General features: G+C 45.1%; 1 protein-coding gene and 1 long non-coding RNA gene across 2 annotated transcripts; one reads left to right on the forward strand and one right to left on the reverse strand.

The window, feature by feature from the left end:
- Positions 1–446: 446 nt before the first annotated feature.
- LOC111766402 (uncharacterized) lies at positions 447–7,285 on the reverse strand. Its single transcript, XR_011647410.1, has 2 exons — positions 7,210–7,285; positions 447–3,115 (listed from the first exon to the last, which is right to left on the reverse strand). It is a non-coding gene; the product is annotated as an uncharacterized lncRNA (long non-coding RNA).
- A 435-nt stretch (positions 7,286–7,720) lies between these two features.
- On the forward strand, positions 7,721–13,660 carry KBTBD11 (kelch repeat and BTB domain containing 11). Its single transcript, XM_058288014.2, has one exon. The coding sequence runs from the start codon at positions 7,819–7,821 to the stop codon at positions 9,700–9,702; it is 1,884 nt and encodes a 627-aa protein (XP_058143997.1). The 5' UTR covers positions 7,721–7,818; the 3' UTR covers positions 9,703–13,660.
- Positions 13,661–22,015: the final 8,355 nt, after the last annotated feature.

Below are 22,015 nucleotides of genomic sequence, written 5' to 3' on the forward strand. Positions count from 1 at the left end.
TCGCCCAGTGGTTAGGGCGTCTGTCTACCACATGGGAGGTCCGAGGTTCAAACCCCGGGCCTTGACCAGTGTGGAGCTGGCCCATGCACAGTGCTGATGTGCGCAAGGAGTGCCCTGCCACGCAGGGGTGTCCCCCACATAGGGGAGCCCCACGCGCAAGGAGTGTGCCCCATAAGGAGAGCCGCTCAGTGCGAAAGAAAGTGCATCCTGCCCAGGAATGGCACCGCACACGGAGAGCTGACACAAAATGATGCAACAAAAAGAAACACACAGATTACCGTGCTGCTGATGACAACAGATGTGGACAAAGACGACGATGCAGCAAATAGACACAGAGAACAGACAACCGGGGTGGGGGGTGGGGGTAAAAGGAGAGAGGAATGAATAAATAAATCTTCAAAAAAGACTGGTTTTTATATAGTTTATACTTAAAAAACCACACAATGTTTTATGATTACAAAAGCAGTATCTATTTATTTTAGAAAATACAGAAACCAGCATAGTTATGTAGAAGGTCTAAAACTTACGATCCAATATCCAGAAATAACCACTCATCCCTTTTTATTTTTTCCTTTTCTGTCTGGTTGCTGCATTATTATTATTATTATTTTTTTGGTGCGTCGCTTCACCTCTCCATGCAGGTCTGGGACACATTTTTTTTTTCCCCAGGAGGTCCCAGGGATTGAACTGGCTTCTCCAAATGGTAAATGGGAACTCAATTGCTTGAACAGCCACTTCCCACCACGGATCCCTTTTTAAAACCTTTTTTGTGGGTTGAATATTTCACTGATTATATCTTTTTTTTTTTTTTAAAGATTTATTTATTCACACACCCCCCCCTTCCCGTCGTCTGCTCTCTGGGTCCATTTGCTGTGCATTCTTCTGTGTCTGCTTGTATTCTCTTAGGCAGCTCTAGGAACCAATCCTGGGACCTTGTGGAGTAGGAGAGGTGATCATTCTCTTGCGCCACCTCAGCTCCCTGTTCTGCTATGTCTCTTACCGTCTCTCCTCTATGTCTCTTTTTGTTGTGTGATCTTGCTGCACCTGCTCTCCGCATTGGCTGGTGCTCCTGTGTGGAGTGGCACTCCATGTGGGCCAGCTCATTGTGTGGGCCAGCATGCCTTCACTAGGAGGCCCTGGGCATCAAACCCTGGACCTCCTATATGGTAGATGGGAGCCCAGTTGCTTGAGCCACATCCGTCTCCCTGATTATATCTTGATACATACCATTCTTTGTATATTTTTAAAACATGCTTTAATGTGTTTTTTGGGGGCATGTTTTTAGTGTTTTTTGTTTGTTCACATTTCCCTGGTTAACAGTCATTCATTCATCAAATGTTTATTGATTGCTCTTGCAGAGCCCATCCCAGGGCTAAAGATAGTGATTGATGTAATTTCCCTTTTCATGAGTTTCACATTCTATTGGAAAAGGATGGCACATACACATATAAGTAGTGACACTATGTAGTGCTAAAATAAAGCTTTCTAGGCAAATACAGACAACTGAGTGACTACACTGGGAAGTGAAGAAGGCAGTAGAGAGAAGGTAGCACTGGAGTTTGAGTAGAAGAACATGTAAGAATTTTCCTAGCTCAAAAGTGGGGGAGATTCTAGGCTGCAAGAGTTGTACAAGCAAAGGCTCTAAGATATAAATGCATGCAAACACAGTTTATTAAGGGGAGTGACAGGTAGTTTTGTGCTCTCCATAGTAGGATGGAGAGGGAATCCTGGCCTTGTGGAACGAGAGATGAAGGAACAGGTAAGTCTAGACCAGATTGTTCAATGCCTTAACTACCAGCTTAAGGAGTAGGGATTTCAAGAATATCATTACATAAAAACATTTCTTTTGGGAAATTCTCAATAATTTTGCTTCTTCCAGTTAACAACTACCAGAAGATTCAACTCACTAATATACCCCTAAATAACTTCCATAAAGGCAAGCTGAGTACATGTTGATATGGCCAGGATGAAACAATTCCAGTACACAGTGTGCTTCCCCCAACTGCCACCATCTGCCTTATTCTCAGAACTGGGTGGGTTAGCCAGAGTTACTAGAATTCTGTTGACAGGATGCACAGGCAATAGACTGATAAATCTGAATATTTTGTAGACTTCCATGAACCCAACATATAGATAACATCAGAAGCCAATGCATACACAACCAGGAATAATAATGGACAGAACAGCTCAAGAGGCATCGTGGTGTGGTGGTGAAGAGCACGGGCCCTGTAGCCAGGTGCCCGGCTTCAGTCCTGGCTCCTCCACTTATTAACTGCACGGCTTATCTGACTGTATGAGGTTCATGAAATCACTTAACATCTTATTTTCTCTTCCGTAAAGTGGGGCTGATAACGACGGCTACCTCACAGAATGGTTGTGAGGGCTGATAGGATGTAAAGCATATTAGAACAGTGTCTGGCAAAATAAATGTTAGCCATTATATTTTATATTATTGCTGGTGTAAAGTCACGTTTTATAGTTCCTTTAGACTTTTTGGAATGTCCCTCACAAAAAATAAATTTAAAAAATTATAGATTGTACTTTAGTGGAATAGAGGTGAATCTGAATTCATGTTACTTAATCATGACATCACTTGTTCATTTACTCAACAAACTATACTACTTATTAGATATTTCTAAGTTACACAGAACATCCTGTCCATTCCAAACCACACAGAAACTGTCCATTTCTAAAGTGCTCAGATATATTGCCTTTAATTGGCTTGAGTTTTCTTCCATTCATTTAGTATACCACTTTCCATGACCACAGATTCAACACAGTACCTTGCCTTTAGTAGCCATATGCTTTCATATTTAATGAAGTCATTTCAACGTGAAAAAAAAAATTGACAAAGATCCTTCCTCTGGTTAGCTTTGGTCCATGTAATTCTGAATAGATTGCTTTGACTGTAATCCTAAAACTGTATTTCAGGTTGTAAAGAGCACTCAGAACACATGTATCAGGGGTCGGAGAGAGCATTCTTAGCTTCTTAGAAGATCTGCAGCCGGTCAGCCTGCAATCTCGGCTGGCTTCTTCCCTCAGCCTGCATTGGGCCATCTCCTCCTACCATCAGTCATCGGTGCTCAGATATTGTGAACTTCTAAAAAATTTGGGCCTAAAGAAGAAATAACCATGAAAAAACAGTATTTGCCTGAACAGCTAAAGTAAATCAACACATTCTATATAATCCAATAGAAATAATCTCAAGTTCTCTACAATTTTCTAAGACTCTATTTTTCTTTTATTTATGGGCTTCCTTCCTTCATTAATCTTACCAGCTGTTGGCTATTTACATTAAATATATACTTTAATGTCTACATACAATACATAATGTCCACAGTTAGGAAAGCATATACACTCTTTTTAAATTAACATTAATAGTGAAGACATTAATAGAAAAGCTTTTTCTTTTTAAAAATTGTATTGAGCTATTTTTAAGGTTAGGAAGAAATTTATACTCAAGAGGAAAATGGTATATAAACTATAATTAATTAAACCTCATTCTTAATTTATTTCCTAACAACAGTCAAAAAAAGTAAGCCTATTATTCATAATACTCTTCCTTTCCCCCACTCCATTCCTTTCAGCTAATATGCTGTGCTCAGACTCTGTTCTTCAAAGGACTGTGATAGACTCCAAAAGTGGTGATGAGGGAAATACTTCAAGAAAATCACTCAAGAAAAAAAAATCCTTCCAAATGCCCCAATCAGGTCAGCGTTTCCTGTATTTCACAATAACAAGGATGGCACTCTCTAAAACTTCCCCATAGAGCCTCTTAGTGGAATTCTGATTTTAGGACCAACCACAAAATGGGGGAAAAAATCCCTTTGGAAATCCCAAACTTCCAATCCAAAGAAATTTGAAACTAACAGTCTTAGCAGAGTTGCTGAGGTCTGAAAAGGCTGTTAGACACAAAATGGGCTGACTCCTCTCCATCCACTTGAAGGTAAAATCACAGGAATGGTTCACTCTGAAAGAATGAATATTGAGTTTCTTAGCACCATTTGAAAAAAGGATTTGGTCCCTGTGTTCAGTTTCCTCCTTGTGGTCATAGACTCTCCTGATACTGCACGTCTCTTTCTTTTTTCTTCATTTTCTTTTACATGTTAAATTTAAAATATGAGGTCCCCATATACCCCCCACCCCACCCCCTGCACATCTCTTGTGCATATTGGTGAGAGAGACTCAGAAGTGGGCAGGTATTTCCAGTGCTGTGAACCATCTTTCAGAAATGCTGCCTCCCCACAGCTTCAATAGGAGGGCTGTGGATGTTGGCATCTCGGGACTTGAAGTTCAGCAACATGATTGTTCTGACATCATGGTCACAGATGATCTTCCACCATGTCTGACAAAATTTGGGTCCAATAAAAATTTTGCTGAATGTACGGTACACAGGTCCTTGTTGACTTAGATTATTTAGTGTAAAGCTGATTATCTTGGTTGAGTGATCAAACCAAGGGTCTCTCAGGGTTTACTCCACTATGAGATTGGCATCGCTGTTCCACGGCCTCAGACCATGTCCACAACGCTGCCAGCTAACTCTGAAATATATGCCAAGGGGTATGCAGGGAGACAGGTAAGAAAACGTGGATGGAATATTGCAAAATCATCCCTCTACTGGAAACAGACCTCAAAAGGATACAATTAAATAATAATTTTGTAGGGGGTATAACTAGTCATGATTTTAGAGATAATTAACTTTAATTCTTTCTTGGGTTGGCTGGAATAAACCAATTCTTTCTCTTCCAGAGGATTAAACTGTCCTTCTTGTGAAGCAGAAATCACTACCACGGGCTCTGGCTGGGCCACTGTCTACTTCCGACTGTTTCATTGTTGAAATCTATCTTTTCCTTCATTGTAGTTACAGCAAAATATGTTCTTAGCCTGGTTCTTCTAGTTTACACTGATACTATAGGACTTTTAAAAGACATAGTCCCAAATTTAAGCTTTTAAAATTGGTTCTATATCCATGCTTTTTCTTTCAATCTAGGATGATTTATATAAGGATACTCTCAGGATTTGGGCTTTTGCACATTTCAAAGAGCATCAAGCCAGAAAAAGAACTAGAAAGTTTGGGGTCCCTTTTCCAGGTCCAGTAAAGAAAAAATAATTGCTGTGTTATTTTCCAGTAATATTTCGCAAAGAAACGTGAGAAGAATGAGCCAAATGAAAGCCAATTCTCTAATGTTACTTTCAGGATTAAGATTTATATACTTTTGAATAATATATTTAAGTATGTCGCAGTTTTTATCTGATTTCCCCTTGGATGACTCCGCCTGCTGAAAAAGCATTTCTAAAGTCCTTGGGAAAATACTAGTGAACTTTCCTTCTACAGTCCTTTCAGGCCTAACAGTTTGTCATACATCCTCATTGCCGTGAGCCAGAGTTCATTTCCATGTCACTGAACACAGCATGGTTAAAAAGCAGGAAGCGGGCAGGACATCACAGTCAGGGTGGTGTGCAGCTGAGTAAACACTCAAGAGCGTTCGTTCTGCTAAGTATTGTCTGTGACCTACACACCCTGGAGATCAGTTTCAGGTTACTCTCAAAATGCCTTAAAACTGCACTTCTCATCTATCCCAGGACAGTGCTTTGCACATAGTAAATGTGCCAAAGCAAAATATTGTTAAAGATATCAGGCCAAAAAAGGAGCAAGAACCACAAAATTGGCTGTCTTGAATTACCAACTTTAAGACACTTCTTTATTATTCTGAGAAAAATGGGAAAGCTTTTTCAGTGCCACTGCAGTAGCAAGAGCAGGGCAAGTAGATATACACACTCAACCCTAAGCGTTGATTGGGTTCAGGTAATGGTATGTATGGTAAGCAGAAAAAGAAAAGTGCTGTCGAGGGAAGGCGGTTAAATATCATTTCATCTGCCTTGCCTGGGAGGTGAACACACTCTTCTACACAGTAATGATGAGCCTGCCTGATTGTGTTTCGTATGCTTTTCTTTTCTATATTCTCTTCTTTCGAAAGTTGAAATACAATTTGGCTTTCTTGTGTTGATTCAGAAGACCTCTACATCCTCTTTCACTGGATCAGGGAGTCTCAATGAAGGTTTTGCCAATTTAGGAAAGATATTTCACTACAATTCAGCAGGAGGTGCTCATATCTGCCTTCCAAGTAATCAGCCTTGCTTTGCTTTTCTCCTGCTGTCCTTGGGGTACTTGGACTTTCCCTGAGGTTTTCGGCAGAAGTAATTCCAAGAATGATAAGTTCAAAAGATTGAGGGAGGGGGGTAGTATATGGGAACTCTGGACTTTCTGCATGATTTTTCCTGTAAATGTACAATTGCTCTAATTTTAAAAAAGCTCAAGAAAAAAAAGGTTTATGAATTGGAGCCTCTGGGGTTCCTTATTATGTACTATTAACTGAAGCCAATTACAAAGTGTCTTCAGTGCCTGTCTCCAAATATTTGTTGTAAGTGAATTTGAAATAATTGACAGGAAAAGACTAAAGGACAGCTGTTTCGTGTTAACCTAATTACATAGCCTAACCACGTTTTCTCACTAAAAGGCGTTCTTAATTTTACACCTACATTTTAATAGTTTGAAAAAAAATGTTGCTATTTGGCTTTTGACCTACAAATCTAATAATTTCATATGGCCCTGCCTAACGTAATTAAGGCCTTAATTTCGGTAATGTCACTTGCCTGAAATGGGTTCTCTTTCATATTCATCACAATCGTGGGAGGAATACTGAAAGGTCCTCACTTTTTAAATATATATTTAAGCAATTCAGTATATCCTATTCCTCAAACTATCCAGTAGTGAAAAGTTACCATCCCTTTTCTGATCTCATTTCTATAACCTGAAAACTGTGAAGGGAAGTTTGGTAAATTCCATTGACAAAATCATCTGACTTAGAAATGCAAATTCAGACATTCTCTCTTTTTCTCCTGTAAACAGGAACAAGAAGAGTGTGGAGAAAAGATATGGAAACACCTGATATCCCAACAAAGGAAGCCGCAAAGGCAGGCTCGTGATGGATAAATGAGGCAGGCCATTCAACAGTTGACAATCATTGTTTTGTTCTAACACCCATGTGCACCCGGCAAATGAATTACGGATTACCGGCTTTCTGCCCAGGTGATAAGTGTGGGTACAGACACATTTTGAGAGCTACAGATGCCGCGACAGGAAGACCTTGCCCAAGTGACCTTAAATAAACTTGAACCGCAAATGGGAGGCACAGAATGAAAACTCACTAGCGTGGCTCTTGAGGAAAGGACGGACTTAGACACGAGATTCTAAAGCTTGGCTACAGCTTGTCTCGGATTTGTTGTTTCTCAGGAACAACAGTGATATGAAGGAATGAAGAGTGATAAAGTGGGTAAACACTGACTCACGCACAAAAAAGGGCATGCCTTGGTCGGTTAAGATGGACCTTGCTAACTCGATTCTGCAGAGAAGGGACTATAAATAACACACGGTCGCAGCTACAGGCCTTTCCTGTCCATTAATTAAACCAACACCGCAGAGGCCTCAAGGCTAAGGCACCGAGCTCTTCTTAGCAGTGGAGAGCTGCATAATCCTGGAGTGATTACGGTTCAAAAGGTCAGGAGAGAGGGCACCCAGAGTGTGCTCCAACCCTCTCTGCAGCAGAGGAGAGAGAAGGGCGAAAAGGGGGTCAGCATGTGAGCTAAAAAAAAAAAAAAGAAAGTTGTGGACACAGAAGTGAAATCTGATCACGCGCCAGGAAAAGCTCGTGAAGCGAGAAACCCCCGAGGAACGACCAACCTTGACCGGCCCTGGTCGGGGCGGTTCCATACGGCTGCCCGCGCGGGAAGGGGGCGCCGGGGGCGGCCACCGCCGGCATGGAGAACGCGGTGGCGCCCTGCGTGCTCTACCCGGGGGCCAGCCGCGCCAACGGCCCGTGCGGCGAGGCGGCCGCGGAGGCCCCGCGCGGGCCCGAGGGCGCCGAGCCGCCGGCGCCCGCGCCCTGCAGCCTCGGCTCCTCCCTGTGCTTCAGCTCGGGGGAAGCGTCCCCGCCGCAGTCTGACGCCGTGGCCGCAGACGCCGCCGCGCACCCGCCCGCCCCGCGCGCGGACAGCCGGGTGGTGGCGAGCCAGGGCGCCCTGAGGACCGCCGCGCCCGCCGCCGGCCTCCCGCCGCAGCTTGTCCCGGCCGGCGGCGCGCCGGGAGCCCCGCCCGCGGACGGCGCGGGGGAGGAGGGTGCGCGGGACGCCCCGGACCTGCTGATCGAGGTGGCCGGCCGCCGCGTGCAGGCGCACAAGGCCGTGCTGGCGGCCAAGAGCGACTACTTCCGCGCGCGCTCGTCGCGGGAGATCCTGCGCCTCAAGGGCGTGAGCTACGCGGCGCTGCGGCTGCTGCTCGACTACCTGTACTCGGGCCGCATGGGCGACGTGCGGCAGGACAATGCGGCCGAGCTGGTGGCGGGCGCGCGCGCGCTGCAGGTGCCGGGCGCCGTGCAGTGCGCCGTGGAGGCGCTGCGCGCGCAGCTCTCGCTGGCCACCTGCCTGCCGCTGCTGGGCCTGGCCAAGCAGCAGCGGCTGGGCGAGCTGCGCGACGCCGCCTACCGCTTCATGAGCGACCACTACCTGGACGTGCTGCGCGAGCCCGCCGTCTACGGGCGCCTGTCGGGCGCCGAGCGCGAGCTCATCCTGCAGCGCCGCCTGCAGGCCGGCCGCCGCCACCTGCTGGCCGCCGACGTCGGCGACGCGTGGGAGCGCGCGGGCAGCCGGCCGCAGAGCCGCGAGAGCAGCCGCCCGCAGAGCCCGTCGGCCGCCGCGCCCGCGCCCGCCGAGCCGCCGCCGCCGCCGCCGCCCGCGGCCGCCGCGCCCGCCGTCTACTGCTACCACGAGGCGGCGCGGGCCTGGCGCGTGCTGACGCGGCTGCCCGAGGGCGCGGCCGCCAAGGGCTGCGCCGTGTGCGTGCTCTACAACTACCTCTTCGTGGCCGGCGGCCTGCTGGAGGACGGCGCCGACGGCCGCGCGCGGCCCTCGGACCGGGTCTTCTGCTTCAACCCCGCGACCGGGCGCTGGAGCGCGCTGCGGCCGCTGCGCCAGGCGCGCTCGCAGCTGCGCCTGCTGGCCCTGGACGGCCACCTGTACGCCGTGGGCGGCGAGTGCCTGCTCAGCGTGGAGCGCTACGACCCGCGCGCCGACCGCTGGGCCGCCGTGGCGCCGCTGCCCAAGGGCGCCTTCGCCGTGGCGCACGAGGCCGCCACCTGCGGCGGGGACATCTACGTGTCGGGCGGCTCGCTCTTCTACCGCCTGCTCAAGTACGACCCGCGGCGCGACGAGTGGCAGGAGTGCCCGTGCAGCAGCAGCCGCCAGCGCTCGGCCGACATGGTGGCCCTGCAGGGCTTCCTCTACCGCTTCGACCTGGGCGGCGGCCGCGGCGACGCGCCGGGCGGCGGCGGCGTGCACGTGTCGCGCTACCACTGCCTGGCCAAGCGCTGGAGCCGCTGCGCCGCGCACCTGCGGCCGCCCGGCGGCCTGGCGGGCCTGCAGCCCTTCCGCTGCGCCGCGCTCGACGGCGCCGTCTACTGCGTGAGCCGCGCGGGCACCTGGCGCTTCGTGCTCTCGGCCGACGGCCCGCCCGGCGAGGACGGCGGCCAGGCGGGCGCCTTCGAGCCCGAGCTGCTGCCCGCGCCCCCCGACGCCCGCGGCGTGCTCTTCCCCTTCGTGCTCGCCCTGCCCGAGAAGCCGGACCGAGCGGAGCCGGGTACGGCCTAGGCAGGCCCGGGGCCCCGGGTGCCTCCCGCTGGACGAGGAACCGGCCGGGGGGCGGGGGAGCGGTCCCCAGGCGGGGTGGGGCCGCTGGGGCCGCTGTCAGGCCCGCAGTGAGCGGCTCGCCCCAGGGCGGAAGGCGTTGCCCTCGGAAGGCCTGCCCCCTGCTCTGCATTCCTTTTTGGTTGGTTTAGCTAAGTGGTGGCTTCGGTGATGACCTGACAGGGGGCTTGTGTTCAGCTCGATGGCCTTACAACTCAAACAGGATGCCTAAGGGAAGAAGAAATGGACTCCAAGGTGAAGCTCCAGCTTCAGGGTGCAGGGTACCTCGTACCTGTCCTCGGGCCCCTGCGTGGAGGTGAGAGTTGGGGCCGCCCTGCGTTTTAAGAGTGCGGCTCCTTTACCACGTGACCTGGATGACCTGCAGGAACCTTGGGGTCAGGACTCTAGGAGGCCAAGGGAATTAGGAGAAAGACGCAAAGAAGGCCCCTGTTTTGTTTTTTTCCTTGAGGTTTAAAATTAAAAATTATAACTAAGTAAAGCTCTTAAAACCCTTGTAATTTAGGTAAAAAGTTCATGCCACTGTTTTTTCAAGATTGATTGGCTTAACTCCAAAAAGAGTAATTTATAACTCAGTAAGCATTCAAGGTAAGATCTTTGATTATCTGAATATCATTTTTTGCCCAATAGGCATTGAAAGGATTCTAGCGTAGATGCGGTAGAACACACGCATCGAGAACAGTTTCATCTCACTGTTTGACATTGATTTAATAGTCTCAAGTTAAAGGGTGTTAATAGTTATGGTCAGGGATACAATGATGATTTAGGATTATGTGAGTTTTAAGTCTTTGGTGACTTTACAGAAGAGTGTATGTTTAATACATGAAACTTCCTGATAAAGGTGAATGTCCATTCTAAAAGGAGCCTTTGCTAGCCAACTGAACATACTTAGCTACTTTCATATTTTATAGTGGGCTGAAAGGAAATAGTGTTCCTCAAACAAAAGGTTTTTTTTAAGATATTTTCTTTTTGGCCATTCTAAAGACAAGTGTGCAACAAACCTCGGGCACATTTTGAACCCACTACTGACAATGTTTTAAATACGTGTTATGTAACCATGATGAGGGAAATTAATTTTTACAAGTATCATTCTACAAAAGGGTGGCAGAGTGACAAAGACAGTAACATAAGGGGAAGTATGTGTTGTCAATGTAGTTTAATAAGTAAAATATACTTATCTAACTGAATTTCAAAATACCCTAATAGAATTAACATGAGACTCACTACTTTGGCAGGATGCAAAGATTCAAAACGAATCAGTTGATCTCACTTCGTTGTATTTTTTTCAAATATGTACCAGGAGGACTTACAATTTATTAAGAGTTTAAGGATAAAATATATGCTCACATCACACGCAGAGGCAAAAAATGATTTAGATTCTGACTCCAATGCATTTTCTTATTATATTAGGGAAATATACATTTAGAGTTACTGAAACATAATTGGATGAAATCATGCATATCTTAATACTATATGCTTGCTAATCCAGTGATCAGAGTTGCCATCTCAGTAGAAATCAGTGGATAATTTTGAAATAGGTTATGCTATTTTGAGAGTCTGTTATGAAGGTACTGGTTAAGTATAGTTAGAAATGATCAGCTTGAATCTCATGCATGTCCCAAAGACCTGAAATTTTCTATTTCGGTTAGAGTGTAATATCTTGACTTGTATGCTTGCTAATGATTACTCATGAACTGAGAGAGGATACCTTGGCAACTCGGTTAATCATCTTAGGAAAGAAAAGCAGACTTTACATTGCCTGACTTTATTGGCCTTTTATAGGAGTCTACTGAAGAAATTGTAGTAGAAAAAATACTTAGAGAACAAATGACGTTCTTCTTAAGAGATGTACATTTCATGTTATAGTACATTTTCTCTAGAATGTTATTTATGCTAAGATTTTGATATGAATTGGAAACCATTCTAATATTTTTAATCCTCAAGTATTAAATTAAAAAAATACAGTCACTGTGATTTTACTTGAGAAACTAGACTGATAACTGAAAAACATGATTTTTGCTGTTTAAAAATTAAATGTTGAAATCTGGCTCCTAAAGTTTAAATCATTGCCATATGAGGATATCAGGGGTGTTAGAAATAGATAAGGGCAGGCACACAGTAAGATGCCCAGTTGGAGTTTGTGTATTTATCATTTCATTTAATAAAGGAATATCTTGTACAACATAGCACCACTTCTTGTGGGAGTTGGCAGTGGAATCCCAGGGTTTTCCCATTATCTTGTCAAAACTGAATATTCAAGGAAACCTAAAGGATACGTGAAAGGAATTAATATCATTAATCGATGTCTAGCCAGCCTGTTTTGAAAACTTAAAAGATTATTATGTACCATATTTACAAGTATTATATTACATAAAGGCAAATACTAGAGGAGCCGACATGCACGAAGACCAGTGTATTTTGCTTTTTAAGGCCAGTACTGGAGTGTGGAACCTTAAGGGTTTGCCCCAACTAAACAAAAGGAAAAGCCACACCCTCCAAGATCTTCTTTGATTTGGGTAGGATTTGCCAGCCATGGCTGAGGCTTACTTCTAGAGGTCTGAGTTCTCATTTTCAATGTGGCATTCTAATTTTGTATCCAACACTGTTTAGACAAACAGATGGTACAAAAATATTCCTGATCATCAATCAATTAAGAGAGTCACACGAGGCTAAGGCACTTAGGACATCCATCCATGATTCTCATAGAATTAAGTACTCATACACTGACATTTCCAGATGTGTGATAGAGCAGTTGCATTTTAAGGGGAAAATGTGATATGCACGAAAGCTTGATCTTTTGGTTGGTTGACAACCAGTGACTTTTGTATTGCTAATCACAGTTCCTTTGGAAGCCAAAGGAACTAGCTTAAGATTTCTTCATTTTCTCTTGTTTTAATTCTTTGTCTTTGGGAACAGTCCCCCAAACCTAGCATTAACTCTTGGCAGCTTTATGGAGATGGGATTTGGACCTTAGTGATTTGTTCACTAAACACTAAGTAGGGTGACCCCTACTTCTTTTCTTTTAAGAAAATGAATGCTGTGGAAAACTTTGTTACTTAGTTAAAAGTAACTTGCATCTTTGCTTCATCAGTTTTGATATAGATACTTAGGAATTGCATCATCTGTTTCATTTCTGCTTATTTCTGAGTATCACTTTAGTAATTCCAGTAGTAGTCATTTAATCTGTTGGCTTCCTAGGTAACTTCCTGCAAAAGATTTTAAAACTGAATGTTCTTGAGGTCCTTTTGCCTTTTCCTAAAGTCAAGATAGAGCCAAGACACAACCTACTGTAACATTTTAGGAGGGGAACATAAACAGAAGTGCTCTTTTGTTCTGTCTTATTTCAGATGCTTTCCTAGCTTATAAAAAGTTTTATTTGGGGGTTTAAAAATCAATTTTCTTATTTTCCCTTTTCCTCTGCATTGTCATTATTCATGAGAAGATAATGTGAGCTAAAAATAGAAATGTACAAATGTTTTAGCTGCATCAGAATTTATTTCAGTAGCCACATTATTTATACTTTTTCCCCCACATCCAGGAATAAGCCTGGACCATGCCGCATTCATTCCAGCACCTTGCAAGGAGCTGGCATGAGGCAAGTGCTTCATAAATGCTTAATGAATTGATTAAAATTGAATTGGAATAAAAAGTTAGATATGTTCTAATGTGAGATACAAGCTCCTTCAAAGCTTTTTAAGACTCTAATGCTCAGATGTTGCCATTAATGACAGACCAACTCTACCTGCTTAAGGCACAGTTCAGTTCAGCAGTTATTCTACGTGTAGTTAATGTGTTTATTAACACTTCAGTTTTCTAATACTAGGCATAAATACTGTAAAACCTTATATATATGTCAGTTTATGCTGAGATGAAATAAATATGTGGAAAACACCAGAGTTCCTCAGATCTTTGCAATGGTGGCTTTTCTTTTTCCGTCTTAGTAGCAGAACGCCAGGAGAGTTCTGCAACTACAGAGAGTTTCTTTATGGGGTACATGCAGGCCTGGGCCAGGAGATTCTAGTTCTGTGTAATCCTTGTAATCCTGAGTGTCTGTGTCCATCCCGTCACCCCCCCCATTAAATAAGGAGTTGAACTTGATGAGGCCTACAGGCCCCTTCCAGCTCAGAATATTAAGGGTGTATCTTCATACTTCTAAAAGAGCATGAGGAAGCTGTTTTTTGAAAGGGAAGTGGCTCTCTGCTGTCCCTCTCTTCCCTGTCCTCTAAAAGTCAGCCAGCTAATGGCAGTTTGAGCTACTGCTTCTTAGAAAGGACTGTCCTGCCTCCTGGACAGAGATTAGAGGTGCTGGTGGGAGTGCTTGGTGAAAGCATCGAAACACTGATTGGATTTTCCTTGGTGTTCTTTTCCCTTTCGTGCACAATGCCTCTTTTAAAATTCCAAAGTACATGCATATTGGGGTTTTTTGGGGTCAAAACTCCTGCCTTACTCCCACACCCCTGTCAAGGCAGAGCAAACTGAAAAATAGGCACAGTAGTGAAACAAAAATGGAAATGCCATTTAAAAATTTTTTTAATGTAATTTTCAACTAAGTTTTTGAAAATACATAGATCACAAAAAATGTTACATTGAAAAATAGAAGAGGGGAAACGGACTTGGCCCAGTGGTTAGGGTGTCCGTCTACCACATGGGGGTCCGCGGTTCAAACCCCGGGCCTCCTTGACCCGTGTGGAGCTGGCCCATGCGCAGTGCTGATGCGCGCAAGGAGTGCCCTGTCACGCAGGGGTGTCCCCCGCGTAGGGGAGCCCCACGCTCAAGGAGTGCGCCCCATAAGGAGAGCCGCCCAGCGCCAAAGAAAGTTCAGCCCTCACCGCACACATGGAGAGCTGACACAACAAGATAATGGAACAAAAACACAGATTCCTGGTGCTGTTGATAGAAGCGGTCACAGAAGAACACACAGCGAATGGACACAGCAGACAACTGGGGGTGGAGGGATGGGGGGGTGGGAGGAGAGAGGGAAAAAAAATAGAAGAGGTTCCCGCATAGCCCCCACTCCTCCCACATCAACAACCTCTTTCATCATTGTGGCACATTCATTGCATTTGGTGAATACATTTTGGCTATACTGTATGGATTATAGTTTACATTGTAGTTTACACTCTCCCCCAGTCCATTCAGTGGGTTATGGCAGGATATATAATGTCCAGCATCTGTCCCTGCAATATCATTCAGGACAACTCCAAGTCCCAAAAGTGCCCCCACATCACATGTCTTCTTCCCTCTCCCTGCCCTCAGCAACTACCGTGGCTACTTTCTCTACCTCAGTGCTACAATTTCTTCCATTACTAGTCACAATAGTTCTATAAAATACCAGTAAGTTCACTCTAATCCATATTTTATTCCCTCATCCTGTGGACCCTGGGATGGCGATGTCCACTCCACCTCTATATCGAGAGGGGGCTTGGATCCCACATGGATGATGGATGCGATTCTCCTGCTTGCAGTTGTAGGGACTCTTGGTTCCCTCGTGTGGTGCCTGACAGAAGAGGCATGTGTAGAAAGGTCACATCTGAGTCTAACTCCATCACACTCAGGGCAAAAATTCCAAAGTAGGGCCCCCTGGCAAGGCACTGAACCTGTGTGTCTCTGTGGCCCTCAGGAGCACCACAACCTGGGGCTGTATCTCCTTTGGCTGTCTCTGGGATCCTGCTGAGGCATGTGTAAGCCTGACCCCTCTGATGACCTCCTGACCCTTTTTTGAAGACTCTTAGCCATTTTTATTACCAGCAAAGGCTAGGGGAGGAAACGTGGCTTTAGGTCATTTGCCACATGGGCTTGTGGGCTTGTGAAAACCACCTTAATGATGAGTAGATGGACTTACCCCCCAGGCCACGGCAGACCTGAGGGCGCACAGCCTGCAGGTCAGCAGGAACCGCCTCAGCAGGAAGCGGCTCCTTGCAGGGACAGGTCCCAGTATGAACTGGGAATGGGCTGACCTACAAATGTGAAGGAGAGGTGCGTCCCCCACATTCACTCAAGGGGGTGCAGAGAGAAGCCAGAAAGAGGGCCCTCGGGAATTTCCTTCACATGGAAATGAGTGGGGACTAGGCATTCCCCGTAAAACAGCATGTCTGTACTTGGCTGCAGCACCACATTTCGTTTCCTGTGTGTAAGCAGGGAAATAGTTTTCAATGCCTTTCAGACAATGTTAGAGCTAGAAGGGAGGCGATTCGAGAGCCCTCTGATGCACTCCATGCTTCATTTGGGGGTTGGAGGTTGGGTTAGAACGTTAAACACGGCGCCACTGCAAACAAGGTTCCGAGGTGGCTTTGGCCCAGTTACCTTCCCTTGAATTCACGTCGCACACAGAATCTCAGGGTGCAGCTGGGGTTCCGTGAGGTGTGTGCACGGGTCTGAAATAGAATGGGAGAGAAAGGGATGGGCTGCCATCCCAGCACAAATACGGAAAAGTAATTCAGACGCACAAATCCTTTCTAGACTTACCAGATCTAATGCAAGGGATGGAGAAATGAGCCCAAAGCACTGAGAAGGAAATGGTTGTGTAATGAATATGACTCAAAGGTCAGCCATAATGAGTGGAAAAAACGGGTAAGAACTTTGATTAGATGTGTCATAGACAGTCTGGAACACTCGGTTAACACAATGATGAAAGAGCATATGCTTCTTACGGTGTCACATTCCAGGAATGAAAATGATTCAATTACCACCCAGCCCTCCCTTCAAGTCATGTTGCGCTCAACATGACCGTGAACCCAAGTGCTACTTTTAATTTGTGAGAGTTCTTTAAAGAATGGACTCGCCCCCACAAATATTAATTTTTTCACAGGGAAAAGGAATGTTTCTAAAAGAAGGTATTCTTAAGCAAAAAGTTGTTCATCAAGCTGAAGTCATTTTAGTTCTCAGGGTCACTGCAGATGGAATTAGTTAAATTACCATGCGGTCACACTGGAGTAGAGTGGCGCCTTAATCCAACATGACTGAATTAAGGTGCCCTTATAACAAGGGGAAAGATGCTGGAGCGGGAAGCCGGGAGGGCACTGAGGCGGGGACTGAGGCGCCGCAGCTGCCAGCCAAGGAGCCCCCAAGGATTGCTGGCAGACACCAGAAGCTGACGGAGGTAAGAAAGGGTTCTCTGTTCCAGGCTTCAGAGGCCGCTGGGGGAGGATGGCCCTCCCCGCGCACTGACTGCAGACTCCTGGCCTTCAGAACTGCCAGACAGCACGTTTCTGTGGCTTTACGCCACTGAATTCGTGGTACTTTCTTGGGGCAGCCCTAGGACACTAATCCAGTTTGTGGTAAGCGAAGGTTGTGGAAACAGTTCATGGAAGTCTAATATTCTCTCCCAGTGAGAAAGTAGGATTTTTTTCATCTCTTCAGAAAAATCAAGTTAAACCTATTTTTAAAAAGAGTTGTGCTAAGTCTTTAGAAATCGGAAATGGGACTCATGATAAACCTCCTTCAGAACTCCACTTTGCTGGTGCAGCCTGTGGCTTATGTGTACTCGGAGTTAACACACGAGTGATTTGAGCGCTGCTGCTCAGGTGAATGATGGTTGCATGATAAACACCTTGGAATGATTTACTAGGTATTGGAAGATGCCTCTAAACATTTCAGTAACAGAAATTAAGCAATCAAATTAACACAGCTAAGTACCAAAGAATTCACACTACACACGATGTTTCAGAGGGCAGGAACTGATAACTGATCACCAGTGCTTCAGTCTCCATAAAGTAGCTGTTTGGTGGCATCTTAGGGCATAGACCCAAGAACTCATGGAATTAGAAGAGACTGTGTTGGTTACTTATATTTGGATCCTCATGCTGTCCTGACATGAATGAGTTAAGCACTCGTATAAAATAAGCTTTGCAAATGGAGGTCACTTTTAAAAACATATGATAGGCAGCGGACTTGGCCCAGTGGTTAGGGCGTCCATCTACCACATGGGAGGTCTGTGGTTCAAACCCCGGGCCTCCTTGACCCATGTGGAGCTGGCCCATGTGCAGTGCTGATGAGCGCAAGGAGTGCTGCGCCACACAGGGTGTCTCCCGCGTAGGGGAGCCCTACGCTCAAGGAGTGCGCCCTGTAAGGAGAGCCGCCCAGCGTGAAAGAAAGTGCAGCCTGCCCAGGAATGGTGCCGCACACACGAGAACTGACACAGCAAGATGACGCAACGAAAAGAAACACAGATTCCGTGCCGCTGACAACAACAGAAGCGGACAAAGAAGAACACCCAGCAAATAGACACAGAGAACAGACAACTGGGGCAAGGGGAAAGGGGAGAGAAATAAATAAATAAACCTTTAAAAAAATAAAAAATAAAAACATATGATAGAGTTAGCTCTTGAATTCAAAATGGAAGTAAAATATAATTTTTACAAGTTATTTAATGAGTGCCTCCAGTGTACCAGTTCTGCCCTGATATTGGAGAGAGAGACAAATAAGATTTTCGCTTGGTTTTGCTCTAAAGGAGGTCCCAATCAAGTTGAAGAGATACGGTGAACATCCATCTATGATTTCTTTCAACAAGTGCTGTATTGAGATACTTACAAAGTGATGAGAGGACGTAAGAAAAAAATTAGCATAAGTTTCTTGAGTGCCCAATTTCTAGGACCGTGGTTTGCATGTAGCATGGTTTAAGGATAATGAAGCTAGTACAACATACCAATCCTTATCTTCTTTTGTTTTCTTTTCTTTTTTACTTGATTACATTTAAAATCTGGCTGAAAACTGCTTTCTGGCAACTTTGCCAACGACAGACTCAGCTCTCCAATCACATGTGTACTTACATTCAAATCACTGTGTTAAATGTTCTGGGAGGTTTTATGACTTTCTAAAAATGGGACACCTGCTCTTAAGCAGCTTTAATTTGGGAGTAAAGAGATTTAGAGATGCAGAGGGATTGCTTCTCTCCCAGAAAAAAATAGCCAGAGGACAGGCGGAGACTGGCTGGAGGGCTGCTCGGGGCTCAGGACACCAGGGGAAGATGAGACACCACCCAGAAGAGAGAGGGGTGAAGGGAAGGAGGCTCCGTGGGCAGGAAAAGTCCTGTGAGTAGAGCTGCAAAAGCAGCAGTGGGCGCCTTTCCTAGAGCAAATCATCTACAGCCTGTAGTCTGCAGCGGCTGTGGACCGAGGGGCTACAGGGTCCTCTTTCCCAAGAAGGGAGAGGGAGGAACACAGACTGTAGCAAATGCAGATTTCAGTTAGGGAATTGGTCTGCCACATTGGAGGGTGTGGCAGTTTGATATTATTTATGGATTCCATATTGATTACGTTTGTAAACTTGCACACTTCCAGGCAGATGGGGCTGTGGCATTGTTTGCACTGAGGGCCTGCAGGGAGCAAGAGATACTTTGCCTTCTCAAACCACCTCCCTGCTGCCCTGCGGCTGGGATCAGGAGGCCAAGGGGGAGAACAGCTTCTGAGAACGTTGTGAGGCTTGGTCAGCCCTGAGGATGTTGCTTCTGCCCCACCCACTGCAGAGTTACACTGAAAGCATTCCCCACAGGCACCTGGTCTGAGCCCAGCAGTCTGCCAGTAGGTGCTATCTGCTGACAGACAAGTTCAGGAAAGGAGAAAAATAATATGGCAATCTGGTGACTATACTGCCCCCTCTCCAAAGTCCTTGTAAACTGCCCTGCACCCCATTACTGGGTCCTTACTCCTGGTTTCAGCAGTGAAACAGGGGCAATCCTAAATATCTAGAACAAGTTGAACCAAGAGTCAAAGAAAAGTGGTAGCACACAGCTACTTAAGAGTAAATCATTCAGCAAGAGAGAGAAACTGACCATCAGGGTAAACTCAGCATCAGAATCAGATGCCTGGACATCAGCAAAAAATTACAAGCCATTCTAAATAAAAGGAAGATACGATTCAGGCAAAGGAACAAATCAAAGCTACAAATGAGACACAGGGCTTGAAGCAGCTCATAAATGAGGTTCATCCAAATCTCCTAAATAAAATCATGGAGTTAAAAGGTAACATGGCTAAAGAAATAAAAGACATTAAGAAGATACTGAGTGAGCACAAAGAAAAATGTGAAGTCTTGGATAGAAAAATAACAGCTTATGGGAATGAAAGACTCAATAAGTGAGATTAAAAATACAATAAAGGCACACAACAGCAGATTTTAAATCATGGAATAAAGAATCAGTGATGTAGAGGAAAGAACACCTGAAATTGAAAATAAGAAGAAGAGAGAGAAAAGAATGGAAAAAATTGAGCAGGGGTTCATGGAGTTGAACAATAGCATGAAGCACACCAACATATGTGTATGGTAGTTCTAGAAGCAGATGAGAAGGGAAAAGGGGCAGTAACAGTATTTGAAGAAATAATAGCCAAAAATTTCCCAACTCTCCTGAAAGATATGACTATTTATGTCCAGGAAGCACAGTGTACTCCAATTAGAATAAATCCAAATAGACCTATCCCAAGACACATAATTCAAATGCCAGAGTTAAAGAGAAAATTCTGAAAGCAACAGGGGAAAACCAAAACTTCACATACAAGGGATGTCCAATAAGATTTAGTATGGATTTCTCTTCAGAAACTATGACAGTGAGAAGGCAGTGGTATGAAATACTTAAGGAATTAAAAGAGAAAAACTTTATCCAGCAAAGCTGTCCTTCAAATATGACAATGAGTTTAAAATATTTACATATAAACGGAAACTAAGAGAGTTTGTAAACAAGGTCCAGCTCTGCAGGAAAGACTTAAGGGAGTTCTGGAGCCAGAAAAGAAGAGAGAAGAGAGAGAGGCTTGGAGGAATGTAGAAGGGAAGACTATTAGAAAGAGTAACCAAAAAGTTAAAAAGTGGACAAAAATAAGATATAATATATGAAAACTAAAGGATAAAATAGTCAAAGCAAGTAATGCCTTTATAGTAATAATATTGAAAGTTCATTGATCCAACTCCCCAATCAAAAGACATATGCTGACAGAATAGATAAGAAAACATGATGGGAAGCGGACTTGGCCCAATAGATAGGGCATCCGCCTACCAACATGGGAGGTCCACGGTTCAAACCCTGGGCCTCCTTGACCCGTGTAGAACTGGCCCATGCGCAGTGCTCATGTGCGCGAGTGCCCTGCCACGCAGGGGTGTCCCCTGCGTAGGGGAGCCCCACATACAAGGAGTGCACCCCGTAAGGAGAGCCACCAAGCATGAAAGTTCAGCCTGCACCGCACACATGGAGAGCTGACACAACAAGATGATGCAACAAAAGAAACACAGATTCCCGTTGCCGCTGATAAGGATAGAAGCGGTCACAGAAGAACACACAGCGAATGGACACAGAGGGAAGACAACTGCGGGGGAAGGGAGGGGAGAGAAATAAATAAATAAATCTTTAAAAAACAAGCAAAAAAAAACCCCACGAGCCATCCATCTGCTGTTTAGACTCAAGGATGCAAAGAGACTGAAAGTGAAAGGTTGGAAAAAGATACTTCATGCAAATAATAAAAAGAGAGCAGTGGTAGCAAATTTTAAGTGAAAAAAAAAGTGCTAAGAGATGCAGAAGACCATTATATATTAATAAAAGGGACAATCCACAAGGACAGAGTAACAGTCATAAAAATTTATGTACCTAACCAGGCTGCCCCAAAATACAAGAGGAAAACTCTGGCAAAACTCAAAGGAGAAATAGACATCTCTACAATAAGAATGGTAGACTTCAACACACCACTCACATCAATAGATAGAACAACTAGACAGAAGATCAACAAGGAAACAGAGAACTTGAACAATATGCTAAACAAACTGGACCTGACAGACATATATAGAACATTGCTGCCCAAGTCAGCAGGTTAAATATTCTTCTCTAGGCTTCATGGATCTTTCTCCAGGAACCACATGTTGGGCCACAACACATCTCTCAATAAGTTTAAGAAGACTGAAATTATACAAAGCACCTTCTCTGATCATAATGGAATGAAGCTGAAAATCAATAATAGGTGGGAAGGAGGAAAATTTGCAAATATGTGGAGGCTAACCAGTATACTCCTCAACAATCAGTGGGTCAAGAAGAAACTGCAGGAGAAATTAGCAGATATCTCAAGATGAATGAAAATGAGAACACAACTTATCAAAACTTATGGGATACAGTGAAGGCAATGCCGAAAGGGAAATTTATAGCCCTAAAGGCCTATATTAAAAAAGAAAGAGCTAAAATAAAGATCTGGAGAAACTGGGAAAAGAACAGCAAACCAATCCCAAAGTAAGCAGAGAGAAAGAAAGAATAAAGATTAGAACGGAAATAAATGAAATTGAGAACATAAAC

The sequence above is a fragment of the Dasypus novemcinctus genome, chromosome 25, assembly GCF_030445035.2.
Source record: "Dasypus novemcinctus isolate mDasNov1 chromosome 25, mDasNov1.1.hap2, whole genome shotgun sequence".
NCBI classification, from domain to species: Eukaryota; Metazoa; Chordata; class Mammalia; order Cingulata; family Dasypodidae; genus Dasypus; species Dasypus novemcinctus.